Source organism: Vipera berus (genome assembly GCF_964194415.1).
Source record: "Vipera berus genome assembly, chromosome: 5".
In the NCBI taxonomy this organism is placed as follows: Eukaryota; Metazoa; Chordata; class Lepidosauria; order Squamata; family Viperidae; genus Vipera; species Vipera berus.
In genome coordinates this window covers 24915132-24937799 of record NC_138207.1, presented here as the reverse complement: position 1 = coordinate 24937799, position 22668 = coordinate 24915132, and the positions used below count along the sequence as shown (strand labels likewise).

The window sequence follows — 22668 nt, the reverse complement described above, 5'->3', positions numbered from 1 at the left end:
AATGTTTAAGATTAAACAATTTTAAGATTAAATGTTTTTATTCATTTGCTTGCTTATTTCTAACATTTCTATGCCACTCCATTGAAACCAGCTCTGAATAGTGCATAACACAAGCAAAAAATAAAAACAACAAAAGACAGACCACAAGATCACCATTCCCCCAGAGGCAGTCCAAAGTTAGTATCTCCCAAAGTTAGTTCTCTTCCAGAAGCATGTTTTCACAAGTGCCCAAAAACTCATCACAATTATATATAAGGCTAAGCTATTTTGGGGGGAGGTGCAGCAATGAATGAGGAAATATTCAGAAATGGTGATACTTGAGGTACCAACTTATCAAACTTATTTGGGGATAGGATCCTCAACAGCATTCTCTCCATGATCTTATTTCATTCATTTCAGTATAAGATGTCTAGGTCCTGAGTCTTGTAGAATTCAAAGGTAACCAGCAGTTTGAATTCCATCCAGAAACTAACTAGAAGTCAATGCAGTCCCCAGAATAGAGGTATTGCATGAGCAAATGTAGATACACCCCTCACTAGCTGGGCAATTGCATCTTGAACCAGTTTCAGCTTGTACATGGTCTTTAAGAGTGAATTAAGATAGTTCAGCCATAAGATGACAAGGGGATAAGTGGCTATGCACAATGTCTCTTGATTCAGGCTAGAAAAGGCACATTCAAGTTGGAACTGGCACACAAGATGTAATTGCTCTTCTGCCAAAGTCTTTACCTCCAAAAGGAGCTGTGGATCTAGGAGAACCCCTATATTGTGAACTTTCCAGAACTATAGGTGCACTGTCTTCAGACTTAAAAGGCTTTCAAATCTACAACCACTTCATTTTGTAAATCTACGATGTTTCCTTTCCATCGAGATCCTAACAACATGGTTAGGGCCAAGTCAAGATCACCACTTTATCTTCTGCCCAGTTCATTTGAGCAGGTATCATCAATTAAACCACACTCCCATAGTGTTAAATGACCTCAACATGACAAATGGGGTCATCTGCTATCAAATGACCTCATCCAGTAGTTTCATGTAAATATTAAACAGTAAGGAGGTGTTGAAAGAAAAATCAGGTCCACTTCCAAGCTGGGAATAAAATGGAGGCTGTTTGGAAAGAAGGTTAGTCTATTGAAGAACAGAACCAACAGTAGCATGTGGTTCTGGGACAGCTGACAAAATAGAGTTGGGATATGTGGGCTTTTATATCTTCTTGGACTTTGTATTTGAAATGCCTGTTCCTGTTTGAATACTTTGACCTGAACTTGAGTATGCCCTTTTGGTATTCTAATGGTGGTTGGTTAATCCTATTATGTCCTAAAGGTCATGTTCCTGTCCTTGAAGCCTTTGTTTTTTCTAATCCCATCAGCTCAAACTTTCTCTGGGGCTGTGGCTGAAGGTATTTTGCTTATGAATAGATGGCCCCAGATCTACATTTCTAAAAGCTGGCTTGCTCAGTTTCTGCCTGGGGAAACTTGGGCTGTTTCTGCCTCCCCTAAGATTTTCCTCCATTATTCTTTTGGGAAAATGTAATATTCTGCCTTTTTTAATATCCCCCAAATATTTCCTTCTCTAGGAGAGGGCTGATTTCCTACAGGGGAAAGGAGTGAACCATACATTGTATCATAATAAAGCAATCAAATGCCCAATATTCACTCCTCCGTCCTCACCACCACTATCAGGTACTGATTGTTCAGGAAGGGAATCACAAAATTATAAAAAGCCCCTTGCAATCAGTTCAGAAGGATATAAAAATTGATAGTATAAAAGGCTGCTAATAAGCCAGTGAAAAAGTAGTAAACTCTGAAGCCAGCATATAAAGAAACATATCAAACATATCTGTAGAATAGTACTTTAGCAAAAAAATAAATGTGTGTGTTCTTGTGCTAGCATATAGTTCAGTAACTCTGCCCTATTCTTTCAGGAATTACAGAAGCTTCATGAAAGGAATATTTATATATACTTTCACACTTTTTGTACTTAGGATAAGCATTTTATGGGATCATCATCTGGAAAGCACAGCATTTAAAATGACACAGTGGTAAAAATAACATGTCCATGTCCCAGAGAAAGAAAGAGAAATGTGCCCAAGAAATACTATGAAATGTTTGTTGAGGAATGCTAGATTTGTATGCAGCTCCACCCTGTGGCAAATATATTAATAATATGTGGCAGAGTTTTAGGATTTTTTTCAGGCCTTCATCTAAATCAGGCATGCCAAACCCGTGACATCACTTGATGTCACACAACATATCACAATTATTTTCCCATTGCCGGCAATGGGGTGGGAGCGGTTTTGGCATGATACATCCAGCCCGTGGGCCAGCAGTTTGACATGCCTGATCTAAATCTTCAAATTAATTCAAACTAGCTGTGGGGGGGGGGAATGGGGAAATAATCTGTAAACATTTTTAATGTTCTTCCACTGACCTAAAACTAGTCTTCAGCTCCAAACCCATCTGAAAAGCAAAATATTTATATATGATATAATTATATAAGCACTAGTTCAGGCTAGCTGACAACTTCAAGGATTTCAAGTGCTGATTCTGAAATCACTTCACATTTACAATTCCCAGAAATATTGTTTTTGTTAGTTGCGAAGTGTGTGTCTGACCCATCGCAACCCCATGGACAATGTTCCTCCAGGCCTTCCTGTCCTCTACCATCTTCTGGAGTCCCAGAAATATATGAAGACATAATTACTATGAGTTTAAGGCCATAATGTTTTGCTGATCTTATTTTCTTATTATAACAATACATATTGTATTGGAATTAAAACTTGTTTACACCTCAGTATTCAAATAAATGTCCTGAATTTTAAAAAGTACATTTTCACCCAAATTGTTATAGAAGATTACAAGAGATACTGTAAAGTTATTGTTCCCTATCTATTTCAAACATACTTTTGACTCCTCCTTCATTATAATTTTTACAGTCATTAGAACAATTGTAAGAATTGTTCAGGCAAAGAGCCTGTAAGTTTTCTTGAATAGTTTTCTACTTGCCACCTATTTGCAAATCCACCTTGAATTGAATACTGTGGATGTGACTTATTCCCAGAACCCATTCTTGGACTCTGCTACCAAAGTCTCTGGCATTACACCCTTGGGGGGTCTTGTAATCTTTGCCCTTTGCAAGTCCAAATGTTGCCCTTGGGTGATGTGTTCAGAGTTGGGGGCATCCTATTGTGGGCTGTGAAGGATTTCTGTATCTTGAGGGGATTTTCTATTTGTTATTTTGTTGATATTTGCCAATTTCACCTATTTAAAGGGGTGAAGTTAGCTTGGGTGTCAATACTGGCAGAACGGCTTAAGGGGTAAGTTGCTTTATTGCCTGGGAGTTCACTGACAAGTCAGGAGCAATTGGGTTAGCAAGTGGCATGTTTTTTCCTTCTCACAGTCCATTAAGGGTTACCAGAGATAACAATGTTTCTACTTTAACCTTGAGCAAATATGTCAACTTTATACTCCTTCCTTTAACAGTCTTAGTCTTTAATCTCTTCAAATGATGTAATAAAACTTCATTTCTTTTCATTTTTCCTTTGCCCCTTCTCAGAAAATTCATCAAAACTTTAAGAAGTCTCTTTTGCAACTCTGGATAGAGTAAAATATCATTCAGGCACACTTTTGGTTTTTTGATTGTACATCCTGTTTAATTACTAAGGTATCATTTGTATATCCTATGTAACACCATTTTTCATATCATTACTGTATGTCATTTTTAAATCCACTTTTAGATGAGTCTTTTGCAGTAATACTTGCTCCTCTTCCATAATGGTGCAAAACCAGAACCAAACCAATTTTCTGTTATGCAAATTTCAAAAAGGAAAACAAATTCATCTGTACATGCAGAAAACTAAATGCATAATCAAGTTTACAAGCAAAGCTGTGCAGACATTCTCTTCGTTAAAATAAGTTTTGGGGGCTGGAAATCAAATATAGGATTTTGGGAACATGCTTAAGACACAAGATAGTTCACTAGTTACAAATCACCAATAAATTGTCTTTTCTACCTCTATAACAACTAGCTGAAATCCAGCAATGATCCAATTCCTTTGAAGAAACCAAGCAGACCTGAGCCCAATCAGTGCATATGGCAGAGTCCTTCCAAAGAGTTTTACACTTTCAGCAATTTTAATCAAGACAAAAAGGTTGGACCGAAAGATATCAAATTAAATAGATGAAAGAAACCTCCATCTATTGTTTGGGTTGTTTGTTTGTTTATTTGCCAAGAGGAGGACAAATCTTCCATCATCCATATGCCAGGTCACATGCCTTATTTTTGAAAAACACATAACTCTAGACAATTTTAAAACAGGAGGTTCCTTGTCCTGGGAAGACTTAAAATAGATCATGCTGTTTCCTGGATATCTTCATATTTTTTGAAGTGGCTACTTGAAGATTTCCTGAGTAAGATAATTCATCACCCAGTACAGTCTTCAGCTTAGAACAAAAATACCATTCATTTATGTACATTTTTAAATGGGAGATAAAAACTAATACAAACTAAAATAAAGTGAGAAAAAGAAAAGACAGAAATTGAAGAGAAAGCTAAACATATAAGGATGAAAAACTAAAAGAAAAGTAGAAAAGAAAGATGCAATAAGTAGCTTGCAAATCACTCTAAACAGTTATAAATACAATGGTATTTTAATCTATCATTGCAGTTTTACTCTCTTCTTTTTATAATCTATTTTGTCTAAATCATCATTAAAATCTGATGCCCAGAGTCATCTTGTAGGGGAGATGTTCATTTTTTTTCCTGTTTCATGCAAAAAGTCTAAAATGGATTTCTAGTCAGCAATAAACATAGATATTTTCTCTAATCACAGAAATCAGTTTGGCCATTTCAATCATCTTCACCAACCATTCTTCCATTATGGGAGAATGAATCTTTCCTTCTTTGTAGGTTGAATAATCTCGTTGAAAATGTTATATATAAAAACAAAGGTCCATTATTTTTTTCCAACAATTTGTCTATCAATTCCACATACACACACCCCTCCAAACCCTCTGGTTTCAACTGTATGTTAATCTTTAAAATCATTGGAATTAAGGCTTCTATCTGATTCAAAAACTTTCTGGATTTTTTGCAAACAAGGTCCTTTTTGTTGTTCACGTTTCCAACATAAATTCATATATTCTAGACAATTTCTCTAGTGACAAAAACCAAAGATACATTATTTTATAAAAATTCCCCTTAGAATTTTAATGTATTAGGTATATAAATTTCAGTCCTTTCAACCCCATAATTTCCCATTATCCCATCTGCGTATTATAACCAAGATTTTTAGCCCACTGTATCATACATTCTTTTCCTTGTTCTATATTTGTTTCAAATTTTCAATAAAGGTTTATACATTTTAGCAACATGTTCAATTCCATTGAATTGATTTAATTCCATTTAAAACTCAGTTTTACAGTGTTCAGATATATGAATTATTTTTTTCTATTGTAATTTAAATTTAAAAAGAAAATCATTATCAAGTATACATTTCTCCCACCAGATCTTCTGTATTTTTATCTTACATTCCTATTGACAAAAAGAAAATATAGATAACAATATAGATAACTAATATAGATAAAATATAGATAACAGATAACAAAAGAAAATATTTGCATAGAATTCCATGCTACTACACTTTCCTGAATATAGTGGTCTAATAAGAAGGAGGGGGGGGAAGGACCATTGTAAAAGACTGGTGAGAAAAGCAACTCCTCAGTAGTAACATCTATAATATACATTCATTGTTTGTTTCCAATTTCTAAGTCACCTTTCAAGGAGAAGGCATTAGAAAATTGTCATGTTTTGAAACCCCTCATAAGTGAAAGGAGGAAAAATGGGCAGACATGAAGCTATTTTTGCCAGACAGGCAAGTTGGTTGACCTCACAGGAAGTGGGGTCCTGCAGGTGGTTGAAATAAACACTGTCTGGAGAATACATGGAAGGGTCATCATCAAAATAATTGTATGGTCTCAAGAAGAAACCAACTTCATTCCCAAGGGTTGCGGTATTGGGTACATCCTCAGCATGTGGTATATGGAGAAAACCAGCATTGATCCAGGCAACCAGATCCTATGAAAGGAAAAGGGACAATATCATTGTGGTATCTCAGATAAATAGAAAATGTCAGAGGAGCAGATTGAGAGAAACCAAGCTTATTAATTAAACAGGGGATGAAAAATGGTTTAGTAAAATATGGAGATAATCTGACAGCATGATTTTTTATCTTTGCCTAGTCAGAATTCAAGATGTATAAGAATGGAAAATTTGGAGTACAAAATTATTAGCAAAGACCTCATATCCATTCTGCAAAGTTTTATCAGTCATGGTACTAAAAAGCTATTAAAAAAACTCGAATGCAAATGGCAACGCATAAATCCCATCCATATATGTTTGGCTCAGCGTATGTAAAACTGAGGCCCAGTACAGGAAAATTTAAGTTGTCCTCTGAGCAGGCATTTGAAAGATCACAAAGTCCTTTTTTCCCTAAGGGAAAACACTTAGCAGCATTAGCCTATTTCCGGAGTAAACTTCAGGTAACAGTCCAACAAGCTATGTTCCTATTCTGATGTCTTCCAAATAAGTTTGACTTCAACTCCAATACATTTGGACTGCAATCAGATTGTGGAATAATAATCTGCAAGGTGATTCAGTGCTAGGTGGGGTTCATCTTCACTTACTTCATTGACAATACTCTCATTGTTTATGAAGTCAGCAAAGGCCACGGGAGGTTTCCATGGGTCAACCTGATTGTAGGGAGTGGTGCTGAAAGATTCATTTTCCTTCCTCTTTGTAACAGCCAATTTATAACTGAAAAGGAAAAAAAGAGGACTTGCAGAGATTGAGGTTTATTAATTATTATGTTTCTTCTTAAAGACCTTAAGAGTTTATGATTCCGAGCATAAATCCTGAAAGGCAATATAATGGTAGGTTTCTATTCCATGCCCACTATAAAAAAAGGCAACTTTTGTCATAACTCATTATAAAAGAACATTTTAAGATGATGTTTGGTTTGAGCTGCTACATGTAATTTCATAGATGAGTTGCAGAACTCCAAGACCACTGTAGTTATCCCTGTCAACCTAACCGATGTCATAGGTCTCCACCCTGGCAGGCAGTCTCTTAGATATACTGATCCCAAACCGTTAAGAAAGTAAAGCTTGCCATCAGCACCTCAAATTACATCCAGAAGTGCAAGAGTATAAATTTATAATAACAAGACTTGGATTCTTTAAGTATTCGATCAGAGCAATTTGAAAGACATACATGGCCACCAATAGTCAGGTCTTTCCAGTCCAGATATAGCCATAGCTAGAATAATACAGTAAGTTTAAAAACGTATTTCACAATTCTACTTTTAATTTATATTGTTTACCTTTAGCCTCTCAATAGCTTTTCTGTAAATTTAAAGTTACTTCCATACATCTCAAAATGTATCTGATTTAGGATTTTTTTGGTCTCTTTGGGACAAGTTGGAGAAATATGAAAGATTGTAAGATCCATTTTGCTAGACAGTATTATATTCCCATAATCTGTAGCATTTGTTTTAGGTCAAGCTCAAGAATGTTCCTAAAAATGGAACATTGTAATATAGAAAGTCTTTTAACTACTCTTCCAAACATGATTGCAGATCAAAGCCCAAACATATAAAATTTATCAAAGGAACTCTTTGCTTTCTTCCCAATCCAGTAGTGAATCGTTAATAAAATCAAGTTCCAGGAACTTAAAAGTCCTGCTATGATTGGAAGCAAGGAACATGAGCTTGAAGAAATTCTACAGAGTTTGAATAGTACTTTGTTCCTTTATATGCTCTAGTGTTGGGACTGGAAGTGTCTTCTTTAGCAAATATTTGGGCATTATCACTTTTTAAACGCTTCCAGTATCACAACATCTACAATTGGATAAAGAAAGCAGAGGGATGGTTATATAGATTTCTTTAAGAATAAAATTGGCAATTCCTGCCTATCTTATTCAAGGAATTGAAACCCCAAAGACATGAGTGAATCCATTTTACTTTTACACTTAGAAATCAGTAACTTACCGACCCCAGCTGAGGCCTGGCTCCATTGGATCTGACTCTGGCAAATGGTCTCCAGAAAAGCTGATCGTCTGGATCCGATAGCCTTGCTTATGGCCCCACTTATTGGTGCAGTTGGATGCAAAATAAATGTATCTGGGCATGTTGTCATGGAGACGGAACGCCGCCTTCTTCTCAGTATCCAAAACTTTCCTCACCATCTTCATTCGATGGATCTTATGTTCTGGGCTCCAAGGGGCCTGTAAGGTCTCAAAAGCCATGTCATTGCCAACCAGGGTATTTTTCACACCTCCGAAAGAAAACAATTAGTACCTGAGTAGCTGTTGATAAATCAAAACAATCTTGTTGCATTTTCAGTTTCTTAAAATCAAATTGTTTATACAATAAATGTTTACTAAAAAAAAGGGATGAAATTGTTATACATCTATGCATAATTAGTTTTCCAGACTTAATATGATCCAAGTAAGTCAATGTGAAAAACCACTGCAAATATTAATCAACAAAACAATGCAAAAATGATAAAACTGAATTAAAGATTTGGCATAACTGAAATATTTCAAGTAACATTTTATTTAGAACAAACCACTCTGTGAGGTTATTCACTCTCCTTTATTTATTTGCTAATATGTAGTTGAAACAAGGTGGGAACATATTAGCTTCCCATCTTTTAAATATATATTTGCCAGCTACATAACACAATCTCACATCTTTCCATGACAATGCCTCTGTATATTAGCAAAGAGAGTTTTTCTGCACATTCATCATCCCTACCTGAGAAGGAGCCTTGCCTGGAATTTAATTCAGGACCCTTATGTTATTGTTATAGTTTGTCACACAGTCAGCCAGATGTTGAGACTGCATTTGGCATTTTTGTCTACCTATTGAGTTCTTTCCAAGGACCTGGCATAAGTAAATCTGGAAGTGTGATGGTGTTAGAGATATCGTTGCAGGATGGAAGCTGTCCTGAGTAAAGCTATCTTTTGCAATTAATTGACAAATTATCAATGCCAGTGGTGTTCAAGTAGTGCTCTAGTTGTTTTGGTATGGCCCCCAAGGAGCCAATAACTATTGGGACTACCTTTGCTTGCTTCGGCCACAGTTGTTCTATTTGCAGTTTTTGTATTTGGAGATCTTCTCTAGTTCCTTCTCTTCTATTCTGCTGTCTACAGATATTACCACGTCCAGACCTTTTTGTCTTTCTTATTGAAAATTGTTAAGTCTCGGGTGTTATGTGACAGGTACCTGTCTGTACCTTCTTGGTGGGGCTTCCCCCAAGAAGAGGTGGTCACATTATTCACCAAAGCACCAGAGGGCAGGACAAGAAACAATGGTTGAAAACTGATCAAAGAGAGAAGCAACCTGGAATTAAGGAGAAACTTCCTGACAGTGAGGACAACTAACCAGTGGAACAGCTTGCCTCCAGAAATCGCGGGCCCTTCATCACTGGAGATTTTTAAGAAGAAGCTAGACAGTCACTTGTCTGAGATGGTATAGGTCAGGGGTCAGCAACCTGAAACAGCAAAAGAGCCACTCGGAACCGGTTCCATCACACAAAAAAGTGGGAGCCGCAAAATGTGCATGCTCCTGCGTGCACGCATGCGCATGCGCAGAACAAAATGTGCACCAGCCCTGCCCCATCCACCTCTAGTATGGACGGCTCTGCCGTCCTGACTTTTCCTCCCTCAGAAAAAACTGCTCTCCTCCGCCCTGAACTCTCTCTCTCTGGGACCTTTTTCTTTCCACCTTTTGTGAAGCTTCAGGATCAGCTCCTGCCCTGGATCGCTTGCACTGCGCTGATCCTCAGCAGCCCCAATGCCCACGCTGCATCCTGAGCCGCGCGCACCTGTCACCACCCGGTGATGCTAGCTTACCGGGGGAGGGGGGGACTTGCAGGCCAAGATGACTGCAGAGGGCCGCACAAAGAGGAGGAAGGAAACGTTCTTTCAGAAGATCCCGCCCAGCCCCACCTCGGAGGCATCGGGTCCTTCCCCGGCCAAAGGAAGCCTCGCGAGCATCTCCCACAGCGCGGCTCCCCTGAGCCGGGAGGCACCTGTGCGGCAACGGTGGTGGGTCTCCCTGGTGACGGGCACTGGGTCACGGTGCTGCCTTCAGCCCAGGCGCTGCTGGAGCCACCCGTGCGCCCTGCCCCTCCCCCTGGGGCCTCCAAACCTCCGCCGCCCCGTTTGGAGAGGCCTCCAAACCTCCGCCGCCCTGAAACAAACACGGACAAAGGCAGCAGGTCTCCAAACCTCCTCCGCCCCGTTTGCAGGGCTGCCGGCTTCATCCATGTTTGAGGCAGCCAGCAGATCTCCAAACAGGCAGTTTGGAGATCTGCCGGCTTCCTCAAACATGGACAAAGCCGGCAGCCCTGCAAACGGGGTGGAGGAGGTTTGGAGAGCTGCGCGCACAGCTCTCCAAACCACCACCACCGGTCTGGAGATCTGCCTGCTTCCTCAAACATGGACGAAGCCAGATGCCCTGCAAACAGGGTGGAGGAGGTTTGGAGAGCTGCCCGCGCAGCTCTCCAAACCGCCACCGCCCGTTTGGAGATCTGCTGGCTTCCTCAAACATGGACAAAGCCAGCAGCCCTGCAAACGGGGCAGAGGAGGTTTGGAGAGCTGCGCGCGAAGCTCTCCAAACCGCCGCCACCCCGTTTGGAGAGCTGCTGCCTTTGTTCATGTTTCTTTCGGCCCCGAAAGGCACCAGCTCTCCAAACCTCCGCCGCCCCATTCTTTCAATGGGACTTTCTTCCAGAACAGCGGAGGAGGACTGGGAGCCACATGAGACAGCTTAAAGAGCCGCATGCGGCTCCGGAGCCGTGGGTTGCAGACCTGTGGTATAGGTCCTCCTTCTTGAGAAGGGGGCTGGACTAGAAGACCTCCAAGGTCCCTTCCAGTTCTATTCTATTCTATTCTATTCTATTCTATTCTATTCTATTCTATTCTATTCTATTCTATTCTATTCTATTCTATTCTATTCTATTCTATTCCTGCAGCAGCTAACCAGGAGGTCTGCTGTTTCTTCAGCTTCTTTGCAGAGATAGCATTTGCTATTAGTTGCTGTCTTCTCAATTCTGGCTTGGTACGCATTTGTTCCTGAGTCTTGGTCTTGTGCAGCCAGAATTAGTCCCTATGTCTCTTTCTTCAACATTCCTGCTCTTAGCCATTGCCAGGTCCTGTTATCTGATTTCTCTGCTATCTTTTCTAATGTATTGGCCATCTAATGCTTCGTCTTCCCATACCTCCTTTCTCCTCTTCATTTGATCTTTTTTGTAGGTGTGTTTGGTCTCTCCAGTGTTCAGTATACAGAGAAGACTAGAGAGTAGACTAAAACAGAATACCTACCAAGAAAACGAGTAGGCATGAAATGTTGCAAATACATCAGATAGCTGAAGAAGAAAAAAGAGCATTGGAAAAATATCTGAAGGACAGCAGTGAAGATGCACAGGAGCTAGTATACCGGGAAGGCTTACTGACTACTGGAGAGACCAAACTGGCCTACAAGAAAGACCAAATAAAGAACAGAATTCAGACAGACAGGCACTCCAAATTTAACAACCCTTTTTGAAATTCATTGTGAAGTTCAAATCCATATGTTTTTGCCAGCATGCAGCATGTTATTGAGTGTACTACTGAAGACAGAAGACTGCACATAATATTTTGGACTAATTTGAGGAACATGTTGGTCAGGGGATTGACAAGGCCAAACCTGAGGAAATTTGTAAAACATGTCTGAAATGGTATAGGGTTTCCTGCCTGAATAGGGGGTTGTACTAGATGACCTCCAAGGTCCCTTCCAACTTATTGTTGTTGTTGTTGTTGTTGTTGTTGTTGTTGTTGTTTTCTTGTGGACTGTTTCTTAAAGCTATAATAATCATATTTTTGGGCTTACAGGGCTTACACTACCATTTTTCTATAGTTTCTGCATTAGCATCCAAGAAAACGACACTTCCAATTTTCAGTAATGAAGATCAATGAGGTTAAATAAAGGCCACACAATGTGTGTCCTATCTTAATAAGAAACACATAAAATTATAAAAAACGTTTACATTTGCTATTTTCTCAGCCCTCCTTCTGACCTATGCAACCTTCCTCAGTGGAAGGTAAGCTGAGTGCAATTGTTTTTTCTGCAGTTCTAACTATCTGTTGAAATTCGTACCTGTCCTGTTTGGTTGCTGTACAGGCTCAATAATTCCTCTATAGAACTGTATCAACAACTCCTGGGGCAGTCTGAACTTTATGCGTTGAATAAATCAGTTCAAGTTAGCTATTGCATTTTGCTGGCTTAGAAACAAATGAATGAGGAAATACTCTAAAAAAGATTTTTAGTTTTATTCCTCCTCCCTGAAACCATCCACCAGTTCCAACTCCATCTGAAAACCAATTTGCAGATTTATCTTTAAAGGGGAGTATGGATAGTCCTCAACGTATGACTACAATTGAGCCCAAAATTTCCATTGCTAATGAGACAGTTAAGTGAATATTACAATCTTTCTTGCCACAGCTATAAAGTGAATCACTGCAGTTGTTCAGTTAGTAACATGGTTGCTAAGTGAATCTGGTTTCCCCACTGACTTTGTCAGAGGTTTGCAAAAGGTGATCCCAGAACATTGCAACAGTCATAAACAGTGCTTTTTTTCTAAAAAAAAAAGGTGCCGGAACTCTCATTTTGGCGGGTGCAGGAGGTGGGGGGCGGTGCTGCTGCAGTCACAGGTGCAAAGGGTGTTGGCGGCGGGCTCCCCTCCCTGGGGATGGAGCCGGCGCAGCTGGTGCTGTAGGAGCAGCAGAGCCCACTCTATATGGCGGGGCTGCGCAATGCGGGCAGCAGAGGCGGTACGGGCCAGGCGATGTTTTAATCTTATAATTTTAAAAATATTTTTTTTGTATTGTAAGTTTCCCCAAACCTCGCCATGTGGATTGCATACAAATATTATATAATTGGTAAATAAAGGTAGAACATATGTTAAATATACATCAAATGATAATATGCTTCCCTACAAAGTCAATTCTTGCTCAATGACAGACCAAGGAGTTAACTCGGAAAGGCAAGAGGAAAATCTAGAAGAGGTCTGTGCAGCTCTTCAACATCTTCATCAACGATTTGGATGAGGGGATAGATGGGGAACTCATCAAATTTGTAGACAACACCAAGCTGGCAGGAATAGCTAATACTCCAGAAGATAGGCTTAAGATAAAGGAGGATCTGGACAGACTCGAACACTGGGCGCTATCTAACAAAATGAAATTCAATTGTGAAATTTGTGGTCTGCAAAGGAATGCTGGTGGGCTAATCAATGATTTGGTGACTAGAGGAGCATCTATAGTGTTGGAGCTTGTGGTCATGGTAAGCCATGGAGGCACTAGGCAACATGACTTTCAGGGCAGTGGTGGTGATTTTATTACTTTTTTTAAAAGTCTGTGCTCTGTCCAAGGGTGCTTGGTAGGCTGCATCTAGGCCTGGTCTAGAATTTATTTTGGAGCATTCAACTATCTAGAGCAGACATGTCAAACTCATTTTGTATGAGGCAACTTTTTATAAAAGAATTACCATTAATTTGTTTTAATAAAATAATTTAAATCAATTTTTCACTTGATTTCAAATTAAATGAATGAGATTTTTTTAGTACAATTGCCAAATGCAATAAACTGGTTTTAGGTATATGTTACTGGAAGGAAAAAGCAATCCCTGTTGTGTTACTGATCCCAGAGAAACATTTGCATGTATGCAGGTATCCTTAGGGTGCCATAATTATGGATGAGAAATATTGGTTGCAAAGTTGGCATTTCTGGATGTAATACAGATATTTTGGACTTATTTTTGTTTCTTTGCATGTTTGATATTTTTAAAAAGGCTATGCTACTGACTACGCTTATGCACATATGTTACATGATCACTGCTTGTCCAAAATTTTACTATACAGATAATACTCCCAGAAATTATTTTAACCTTTTTAATAAATGTTGTTATTGATGTTAAGCTCACCAGGGAAAACATCATATATTGTTATGTATATACTAGGTTAATTATTTAAAGACTGAAGTGCAACATAACTAGATTCTAAATAATTTTTCAAAACACACAACAGTCCAAACAGTAAAAGTAAAGTCCAAATTAAGAATATTTCATTCTTAAGAATTGTTTAGATTCAAAATAGTTTTCAAGAGCGTACAAAAGATACTATTTTTTCTAGAATCAGCTAAATTAGACATATTACATTGAGAAAAATGTTTCTCATTTCTTTCCTGTTACCTTTGATTTCATTGCAGAGATGTTAACATAAGAAATAGATTATTTTGTTATCTAATTTTACCTTCCAAAAGACAGAAGCAGATGAAAAATGTGAGGTTCTTTCCTGTTGGCTTTTCTGAATTAGCTGTTTTAGATTCTAAAAGTTTAGTTCCTAAAGAAGTAATCCTGTAAATAATTTTAACGTCCTCCTCTAGTGCACGCTAGCAATCTTGGCTCCTTTTTATGACTCAAGGACTTCAACTCCCAGAATTCCTGAGCCAGCATGGCTCAGCTTGGAAACCTCTCCCTTTCCCCTCAGTATGGCTGGCTCAGGATTTCTGGGAGTCGAAGTCCACGAGTCATAAAAAAGAGCCAAGATTGCTAGCCCTGCAATAGGCTTAGGAAAACCAATAAGGGAGCTGGGTTGTTTGTTTGTTTGTTTGTTTGTTTGTTTGCAAAAAAAAGGTGCTGGATCGCTGTTCTGAGCGTTCTATGAGAAAAAAGCCGTGGTCATAAATATGAGCCAATTGCCAAGCACCTGAATTTTAATCATCTGACTATGGGGATACTGTAACAGTCATAAGTGTGAAAAATGGCCATAACTAATTTTTTTCAGTACCATTGTAACTTTGAACAGTCACTAAATGAACTGCTGTAAGTCAAGGCCTACTTGTACAATACTGCTGCAAGTGCTGATTTTAGAACCATTTCACAAGTACCAGTCCCAAAAATATATGGACATAGTTATTAGAATTTGATACCATCATATTTTGCTGAGTGGCCACTGATTTTATCTTACTGTTATTCTGATAGTACATATTGTACTTAAATTAAGTTTTGCTAGCAACCAAATAATGACATAAATATCATTGCTTAAAAAATGTTATTCAGCCATGGATAAATAAATAAAACAAGAAAATCACAATTATGAAAAAAGAAAATAATAATGATTCTTAACAATCTCCTCACCTAAAGTGTTAAAGAACATTACAAACATAATACTTTTATGTTTCTCACCTGTTGGAAGCATATTGTTGAGTCTTCCTTCATTGTAGAACTTACAATCGTTAAAATAATTGTAAGAAAGCCAAATTGAGACAAAGAATCTATTGACAGTTACAAACATTTTTCCTACTTACCACCAATATCCAAATCCACCTTGAAATGAATATTATGGGTATGAATTGCTCCCAGCACCCATTCTTGGACTCTATTGCCAAAGTCTCTGGCATCACCAAAGTAAAATGAAGTTTGAATGTACCCGCTGGCATGGATCCGAACACCAACAGCTCCATTTTGGTGGAAAATAAAATCCCAGATATAGTCATAGTTACCAACTGTAGATATGGTTCGAAACACCAGATTTGAATCTGCCAACCCTCCATAAAAAGGAGACTGGATACTTTCATAATGTCGTCGTATGGGTAACTCAGCATTCTGCTCAAAGATGCAGATAGCATTTTTACGGCTAACAGGTAATGAAGTTTCATGAAAAAAGTGCAAGTCCAAATAACTGGATAAATAAGGACAATCTAAACCCTGGGTGAGGGGAAAGATATTGGATCCAAGTCCAAAACTGGCATCCATGTATCTGATCAACATGGATTTAGGACTGTTGGAGCCATAGATAGCACTTGCTTCTTGCAAACTTAACTCATAGATTATTCTTTCTCCATTAAACCTGACATCAAAGATACGTGGACCCCTGCTTGCGTCAATTCCAAATGAAAAACTCCATCTCAGAAAAGTGACATGATTATTGTGAATCCTATAGCGTGGCCCACGAGGTTCGTACTGCAAAGGGCCTGGGTCTTTTGGTGGCACCCTCTGCTTCAGTGATGAGTAACCCCCATCAGGAGGGGCTTCTTTAACCTTGTCTACTCTAACCTTTCCCATATTGAATTGTCTCTCAAGGTCTTCCATGTCTTCAAAGTACTGTCCATTATAAAACACTTTTATTACCTTCCACTCAGAAACATCCAGGCTACTATGATCCACTTGGACCTCAAAACCAATTGGATGCAAATAGTGTCCAGTCACATTCTGGAAATGGCTCACCCACATTTTGCGATCTCCTGATTTTAGCCCGGGTGGCATTTGATTGCTATACCGAAGATTGCTTCCATTGTAATTTAGAACCTCTTGCATGAAATTTGGAGCCTTCAGGTATTCATTTCTCTTTAAGAAACCATGGATTTCACGAAACTCATTTCCCAAAACCATCCTTTGAGAATAAGGCAATTTCCTTCCATATTTCTGTACCGTGATATCTTCATGATATGTTGGTTCTGGAAGTGGACCCACCACAAATTCTGTCACATTGGGGTCCACCTGATTTCCAAAATGGATCACAGCCAGAGCTTCCCGTGCTGGCTGAGATCCTTGATGATCTAAGAATTGTAATACTTGTGCTTTGGGAGGGAGCTGCAAGGTGATCAAATAAATGCAGTTGTCTGATGGCTTGGCTTGAGGTGTCTCCACCAGTGGCACCCCCAGGTTGGACTGTAAATACCTCTTTACTTGTATTATCTCTTCTGGAGTTAAATCTTGAAATACCTGGCTGCCATTATCTTGAGCACTTTCTCCTTCCCCCTTTTTCTGGGAAGAAGTCTCACAATCTGTGGGTTTTTCTCCTCTGTTTTGGAAACTCAAGATTAAGATAATAATGATGGTGATGCCTATTGCTATGAGAGAATAAATCACTTTCAAATTCATTTCCCCAATCCTATAGATAAAAACATAGAGAATATAGTTTGTTAAGTTTCAAAATTTTATATTTTTAATCCTGGATGCAAATATTAAAGAAACTTGTTGAGCATGTAAATTTTCAAAAGTATAAATTTCTTGCATTTGCGAAACACTCCAGAAATTGTGGAAAGATAGCAATCATATATTCACATGTTCAATAATCTTACCATCCAGTCAGGAGTCTCCTTTTTTCATTAGTTAAAACCAGGAAGTTGGAAGAAGGCAATGGCTGCACACTTCTAAACTGACTAGAAGTTTAGCTGAAAGCAAGTGAGATTTTATGTTTTGTAGAAGTAGGTTTGCAATTTCTTACTATCTACTTGGTAATCTGTTGGTTATATCAGGAAGTTATATGTGGCTTGAAATGGAAGGTACATATTATGCAAATGTTCTTAAAATTGTAATGTCTTTTGAGAACATGCCATCCAGGAATCTTCTGAAAGAAGACTAGAAGAGCACTGAGATTCAACAGATTTTATTTTTGTCCTGTTACCAATAATATCTTGTCTCCCAAAGCAATTATTATCTCTCTCTTGAGCAAATTTCTTGAATCTGTCATCTTTATAAAAATAAACCTTGAATAATGTAGCAAGAGGGAGAAAGCCCAGCCTTATTATTTTCCTATATTTATCCCAAACATTTAGTAGGTTAAGGAGGACTGCATGGTCTCTTAAAGTTTGTTTATTCCTATGTATTTCATTCCAGATATATCTGTATAGTTTAGGAAAGAATGTAAGAGACAATCTATCATGAAATCCATGTTAAACCACTATTGTGACCATACAGTCTCAAGTTTGGAGCCACAAAGCCATCTCATTCTCTTCAGTCCTACAATTATTTTCAGGGAAATAATATTACTGTATATGTATATGTAGCATCATCAATATTAAAGATTCCCTAGGCTGAGTAATATTTTTAAAGATTTTTAAAAATAGAAGATGGATTCATGTTCCAAATACATTATTTAGTAACTGGGTGTTAAATTTCATTTAAATAGATGTGTCTCATCCCATATACCAAATACAACCAATTGTAGTACCTTAATACCTTATATCTTTAGTATAAGCCTTTTCTTAAAATACAGTAAATGATCTCTTCTTCCCATATCCCATTTCTTATTTATAAATAAATCTTAAAACCTGCAAATTCATTGTCTTGCTGACATTTCTTGATCAGCAAAAGTTGCAACACTTCATCTTTGACCAAATATACTGACCTTATATTCCTTCTTTTTTACTTTTATAATCATAAACTTTAATCTCTTCAAATAATGTCATAGAACTTGATCTCTTTTCATTTTTTTCTTTGGTCCTTTTCAAAGCTTTAAGAAGTCTTTTTTTGTAAATCCAATACTGGAAAGTTATGTAGGTTTGTTGCTTGTATGTCCCTTTTAATTATTAAGGATTCATTTGTATGTCCTATATAACATCAATTTCTATATATTCTTGTAGCCTGCCAGTTTTAATCCACCTTCAGGTCAATCTCTGTCTTGTGAAGTTCCTCTTCAATGATGACTCAAAACTGGGAACAAGCAGATTTTATATCATGTACAATTCAACAAAGAAAGAGAAAATCATCTGTGTATGCAGAAAAATAAGTGTATAACAACAGTTGTTCAGGCATTCTCTTCATTAAAATAAGTTTGCTGAATGAGCTGATGATGAGATAAAAAAAGTTTAAATATTTCATTGACATTGTTTGAAGAACATGTCAAACCAGAGACAGCAGCTTTTGGGCTGGTTACCTCTGGGATTTTGAGAATATGCTTAATTGACAAAATACAGTAGTTGTTGGAAAAGAATAGCACTTTTATAAAAGATACCATGTAAGACTTCATGAGTTACAAATCACCAATAAATTGTCTTTACTACATCTGCTGCTTACTTCTTTCCTTTCTTTTGCACAGGTATCTTAAATTACAAATGGGATCATTACATGACTACATAAATTCACAGCATTTAGGAAGGATTTATGAGGCTTAATAGCTGGCTGTAACCAAACCCCCTCTGGAAGAACCACACTCTGCTTCTTTCCTACAACCAATATCTACTAGTTATAGATGAACTTTGCAACACATTCAGATTGAGGTAATTTAAGATCAGTTCTATACACATTTCCTTATAAATGCCCCCTAGCTACTTTTTCTGGGTGGTTGTGTTTACTGTTTCAGAAGGATATCTAGAAACATGAGTAGTCAACATATATGAAATCCAATGGTTACTTTGAATTGCAAGTGAGTTTGATACTCCATTATGAATAATGAACTTTGTAAAAGGAAAAAAAAAATCTATATTAATTTCTCCTGCTTAGTTGTCAATAGTTGTACTTAGTTGTACCTGATCAGTGCCAAAGCTGGATTTGACTGCAATTAGTGTGAACTCCCCACGCTGGCAGCTTGTCTGAAAATTTTTTCAGAGTCTGTATTTACAGAGCTTGTCTTTAAAGTCCTGTAATTAGCAGTTAATTACTGCCAACTTCAGTTTCTTAGGACTTCTTTCCATTCCTTTTCCCCTTTTGCTCCATTTCATTTGCACATACTTCAAGATCAGAGTCCTCAGTTATAGAGTTCTCTTTCCCCCCCCCGCCCCCCCTGCAATCTGGTTCACACATCCATAAATGCATTTCAGATGGGATGGAAACCCTGTTTATTGTCATGGCCAGCTCAGACTCTTACAAGGAAACCATCAGAGAGCAGCCAATCCCAGAACTGCCAGGCAATCCTGAGCAGCTGCAGGGCAGAGGAGGTTAGGCAGTCTGTCTTCCAGGAGACACAGATGCTGCCTTTCTCAGAAAAAAGGAGAGTCTGAGCTGCCACTCCCTGCCAGTGCAAGGGCTCACCATGTGCAAAGGAGAGCAGAGCAAAGGTGCTTTGTGAGGCTCCATGCAAGAAAGGAGCTTTGTCTTTCCAAATAAGCAACACTGGAGTTCCTCGTATTTAATAAGAGCTGAATGCTGAAGCCTCTCCATTGCTTGTTAACCTAGATTCCGGGTGCCTTACTTCTTGACTTGAAATCTTGTGACTGTGATTCTGGACCTACATTGGCTGATGACAAACAATTGGACCTTGGAACTTCCCCTGACCACTCTTGTGTCCGCTGTTTTGGATTTGGAGTCTCCCTCAAGGGAAGCTTGCTTGACCTCTCATGTATGTGTGTGTGTGTGTATGCTTGTGTATTTGCAGGCACCTTTCCTTTCTCCCTTGTTCATTTGCTTGAAAAGTTCCTAATAAAATTTTCAAACCTCCGTGTGTGTTTGTGAGTGTTTGGATCGAGACAAGACATTTATTCTGTGAAACAGACTGATTGTAGGAACAGGGAAGGAAGTAGTTGTGAGCAAATGCTAAGAATGGTAGTAGAAATTTTAATTAATTAATTAATCTTATTAGTTAACTTTAGCTTTAATAACTGTATAATATTTGCATTGTGATTATGTATATATTATGCCACATGTTAAATGTATTCTTCCTATATTTTAAATACCAAATAATGATTATTTACCGGTATTTTCACTGTGGTTGGATTGCATCCTGATGGAAAGGGATATTATAAAGATAAAAATGTATGTTTGCTTGCTTGATCTGACTTTTGAGGGCCACACAGGATGGACTTTGTAGTACCAACACCAACTTTGTAGTATTGTTGTACTCACTAACACAGTTATTTTGTATTTTAATTTAACTTATTTTTCTCATTTTTAAATGTTAATGGTTTATCAAACCATTGCAGACTGGAATGGAGCTTGACTGATAGCTTCTAACATTCCTAAACTGAAAAGATAAAATCTGTTTTTGTTCCCCCAAAACAAAATAGGATGGGACCACATTTGCTCTAATAGGATGCCTAGAATTGGTCTTCTGATAAGAAAAATCTTGTTAGTGCTAATGGATACCTGGTTTGTCTCTCCGTGAACTCCGAACAACCCTATGACTTTTTTCTCATTAATGTCTTAAATTTTATGCACCTGTTTTCATCAGATTTCATTTAAATAAATTTGTGTTGTTAATATGTTTGACTCCATGTAACTGATTTCCTGTGCAAAGGAAAGTTACTTTTGTCCTTGTACTTTTTCCTTTGATCTATCAACTATAGAAGGACTAAAAGCTGAGAATCAAAGTTTCTTCTTTGAATGAAAGGAATTCTTTTTAATCAGAACATTCTGAAAAAAATGTAATGAAATGATCTTACTATTTGAGATGGTTTCAATGGAAATGTTCGTGACGAGGCATGAGCCTAGAAGCCATATTTTGGCCCTCACTTTATCAAGTGTGCAAGTCACAGATCAGAGAAAGCATCACCAACATTTTTCCAACTTCTTCAGTCAGCAAGATGGGCTGTGCTTTTGCAACAATGTGGCTAGTCTATTTGAGGCTATAGGAATCACAGGTGATTGGTGCCTATACAAAGACGGTTCATCCAAGAGCCTCAAAGCCATTCTGCTTTATAACGGGAACATGTACTCATTTCTACACCAGTGTCAAGATGTTGCTGAGAGCCTTGAAGTAGGATGACTATGGCTGGGAGGTCATTGGAGACTTCAAAATGGTGTCATTCCTGATGGGCCTTCAAGGCAGTTTCATGAAGTTTGCTTGTTTTCTTTGTCTCTGGAAAAGCTGGGACATGAAGGTGCACTATCACGGAAGAGACTGGCCACAGCAGACTGAGTTCTCTATAGGGAAGAGTAACATAAAGCCACTGGTAGACCCTCAGAAGGTGCTGATATGACCAATCACAAGGCTGAAAATGATGAGCCACTGGTTCAGACTGTCACAAAGAACTAAGCCAAAATGGGATGCAGAATGTCCCTCAAAGTCCATATCCTTGATGCTCATCTTGACAAATTCAAGGGGAACATAGATGCTTACTCAGAGGAGCAAGGCGAGTGCTTTCACCAGGATATACTGGAGTTTGAACCTTGTTATCAATGACAGATTAATGAAAACATGATGGGGGATTTTGTTTGGGGGCTTCTTCGAGAACGTAATTTGCAGTATAACTTCAAATCTAGAAAATCTACTCATTTCACACCTTTTGAGTGGTTTCAACTGTCTTTGTGTATTTGCCATGCAAATATATATGGTTCTTTCTCTACCTGCTTAAAAAGATAAAAATCGGCCTATTTTATCTCCTTGTATATGAAACATTTGTAGGCTGTGTACACAAAATCAAAGTTTGTGATGGATATAGCTGTTTTTGCATAGGCTTTAGACATAAGCAGTTGAAATATAATCCTTAGAAGCCAGGAACAAAAATGGTATTACGTAGTGTAATCTATTATGTCTAATCATCAAAACCATAAATCATGCTGCCCCTTCCCCCCCCACCCCGTATTTCTCAGAGTCATCTTGTAGGAAAGATGGCTGGCATAAATATTTAATAAATAAATAGTAATAATTAATCATAAGCTCATTTTTCCCATATCATGCAGAAAGGAAATTTCCAGTCAGCAATTAATGTAGATATTTTCTCTAATCAGAAATCAGTCTGGCCATTTCTGCAAATTCAATCATCTTCACCAACCATTCTCCATTGTAGGAGAACCGAATCTTTCCATCTTTGCAGATTTAATAATCTCGCGGTTGATGTGATATATAAAAACAAAGTTCCATGACTTTTTTCAACTGTTAATCAGTCCCGGTAAAAAGCCCCTGGTTTT

The 22668-nt window shown here is 38.1% G+C and overlaps 1 protein-coding gene across 1 annotated transcript; it reads right to left on the bottom strand.

The window, feature by feature from the left end:
- Window positions 1-5789: 5789 nt before the first annotated feature.
- LOC308668530 (primary amine oxidase, lung isozyme-like) lies at window positions 5790-19983 on the bottom strand (the record flags this gene model as incomplete). The annotated part of the gene is made up of 6 exons (XM_081328532.1): window positions 5790-6074; window positions 6683-6812; window positions 8044-8329; window positions 15408-16993; window positions 18901-18926; window positions 19855-19983. The coding sequence occupies 6 exons, from the start codon at window positions 19981-19983 to the stop codon at window positions 5790-5792; spliced, it is 2442 nt and encodes an 813-aa protein (XP_081184658.1).
- Between the last annotated feature and the right edge of the window lie 2685 nt (window positions 19984-22668).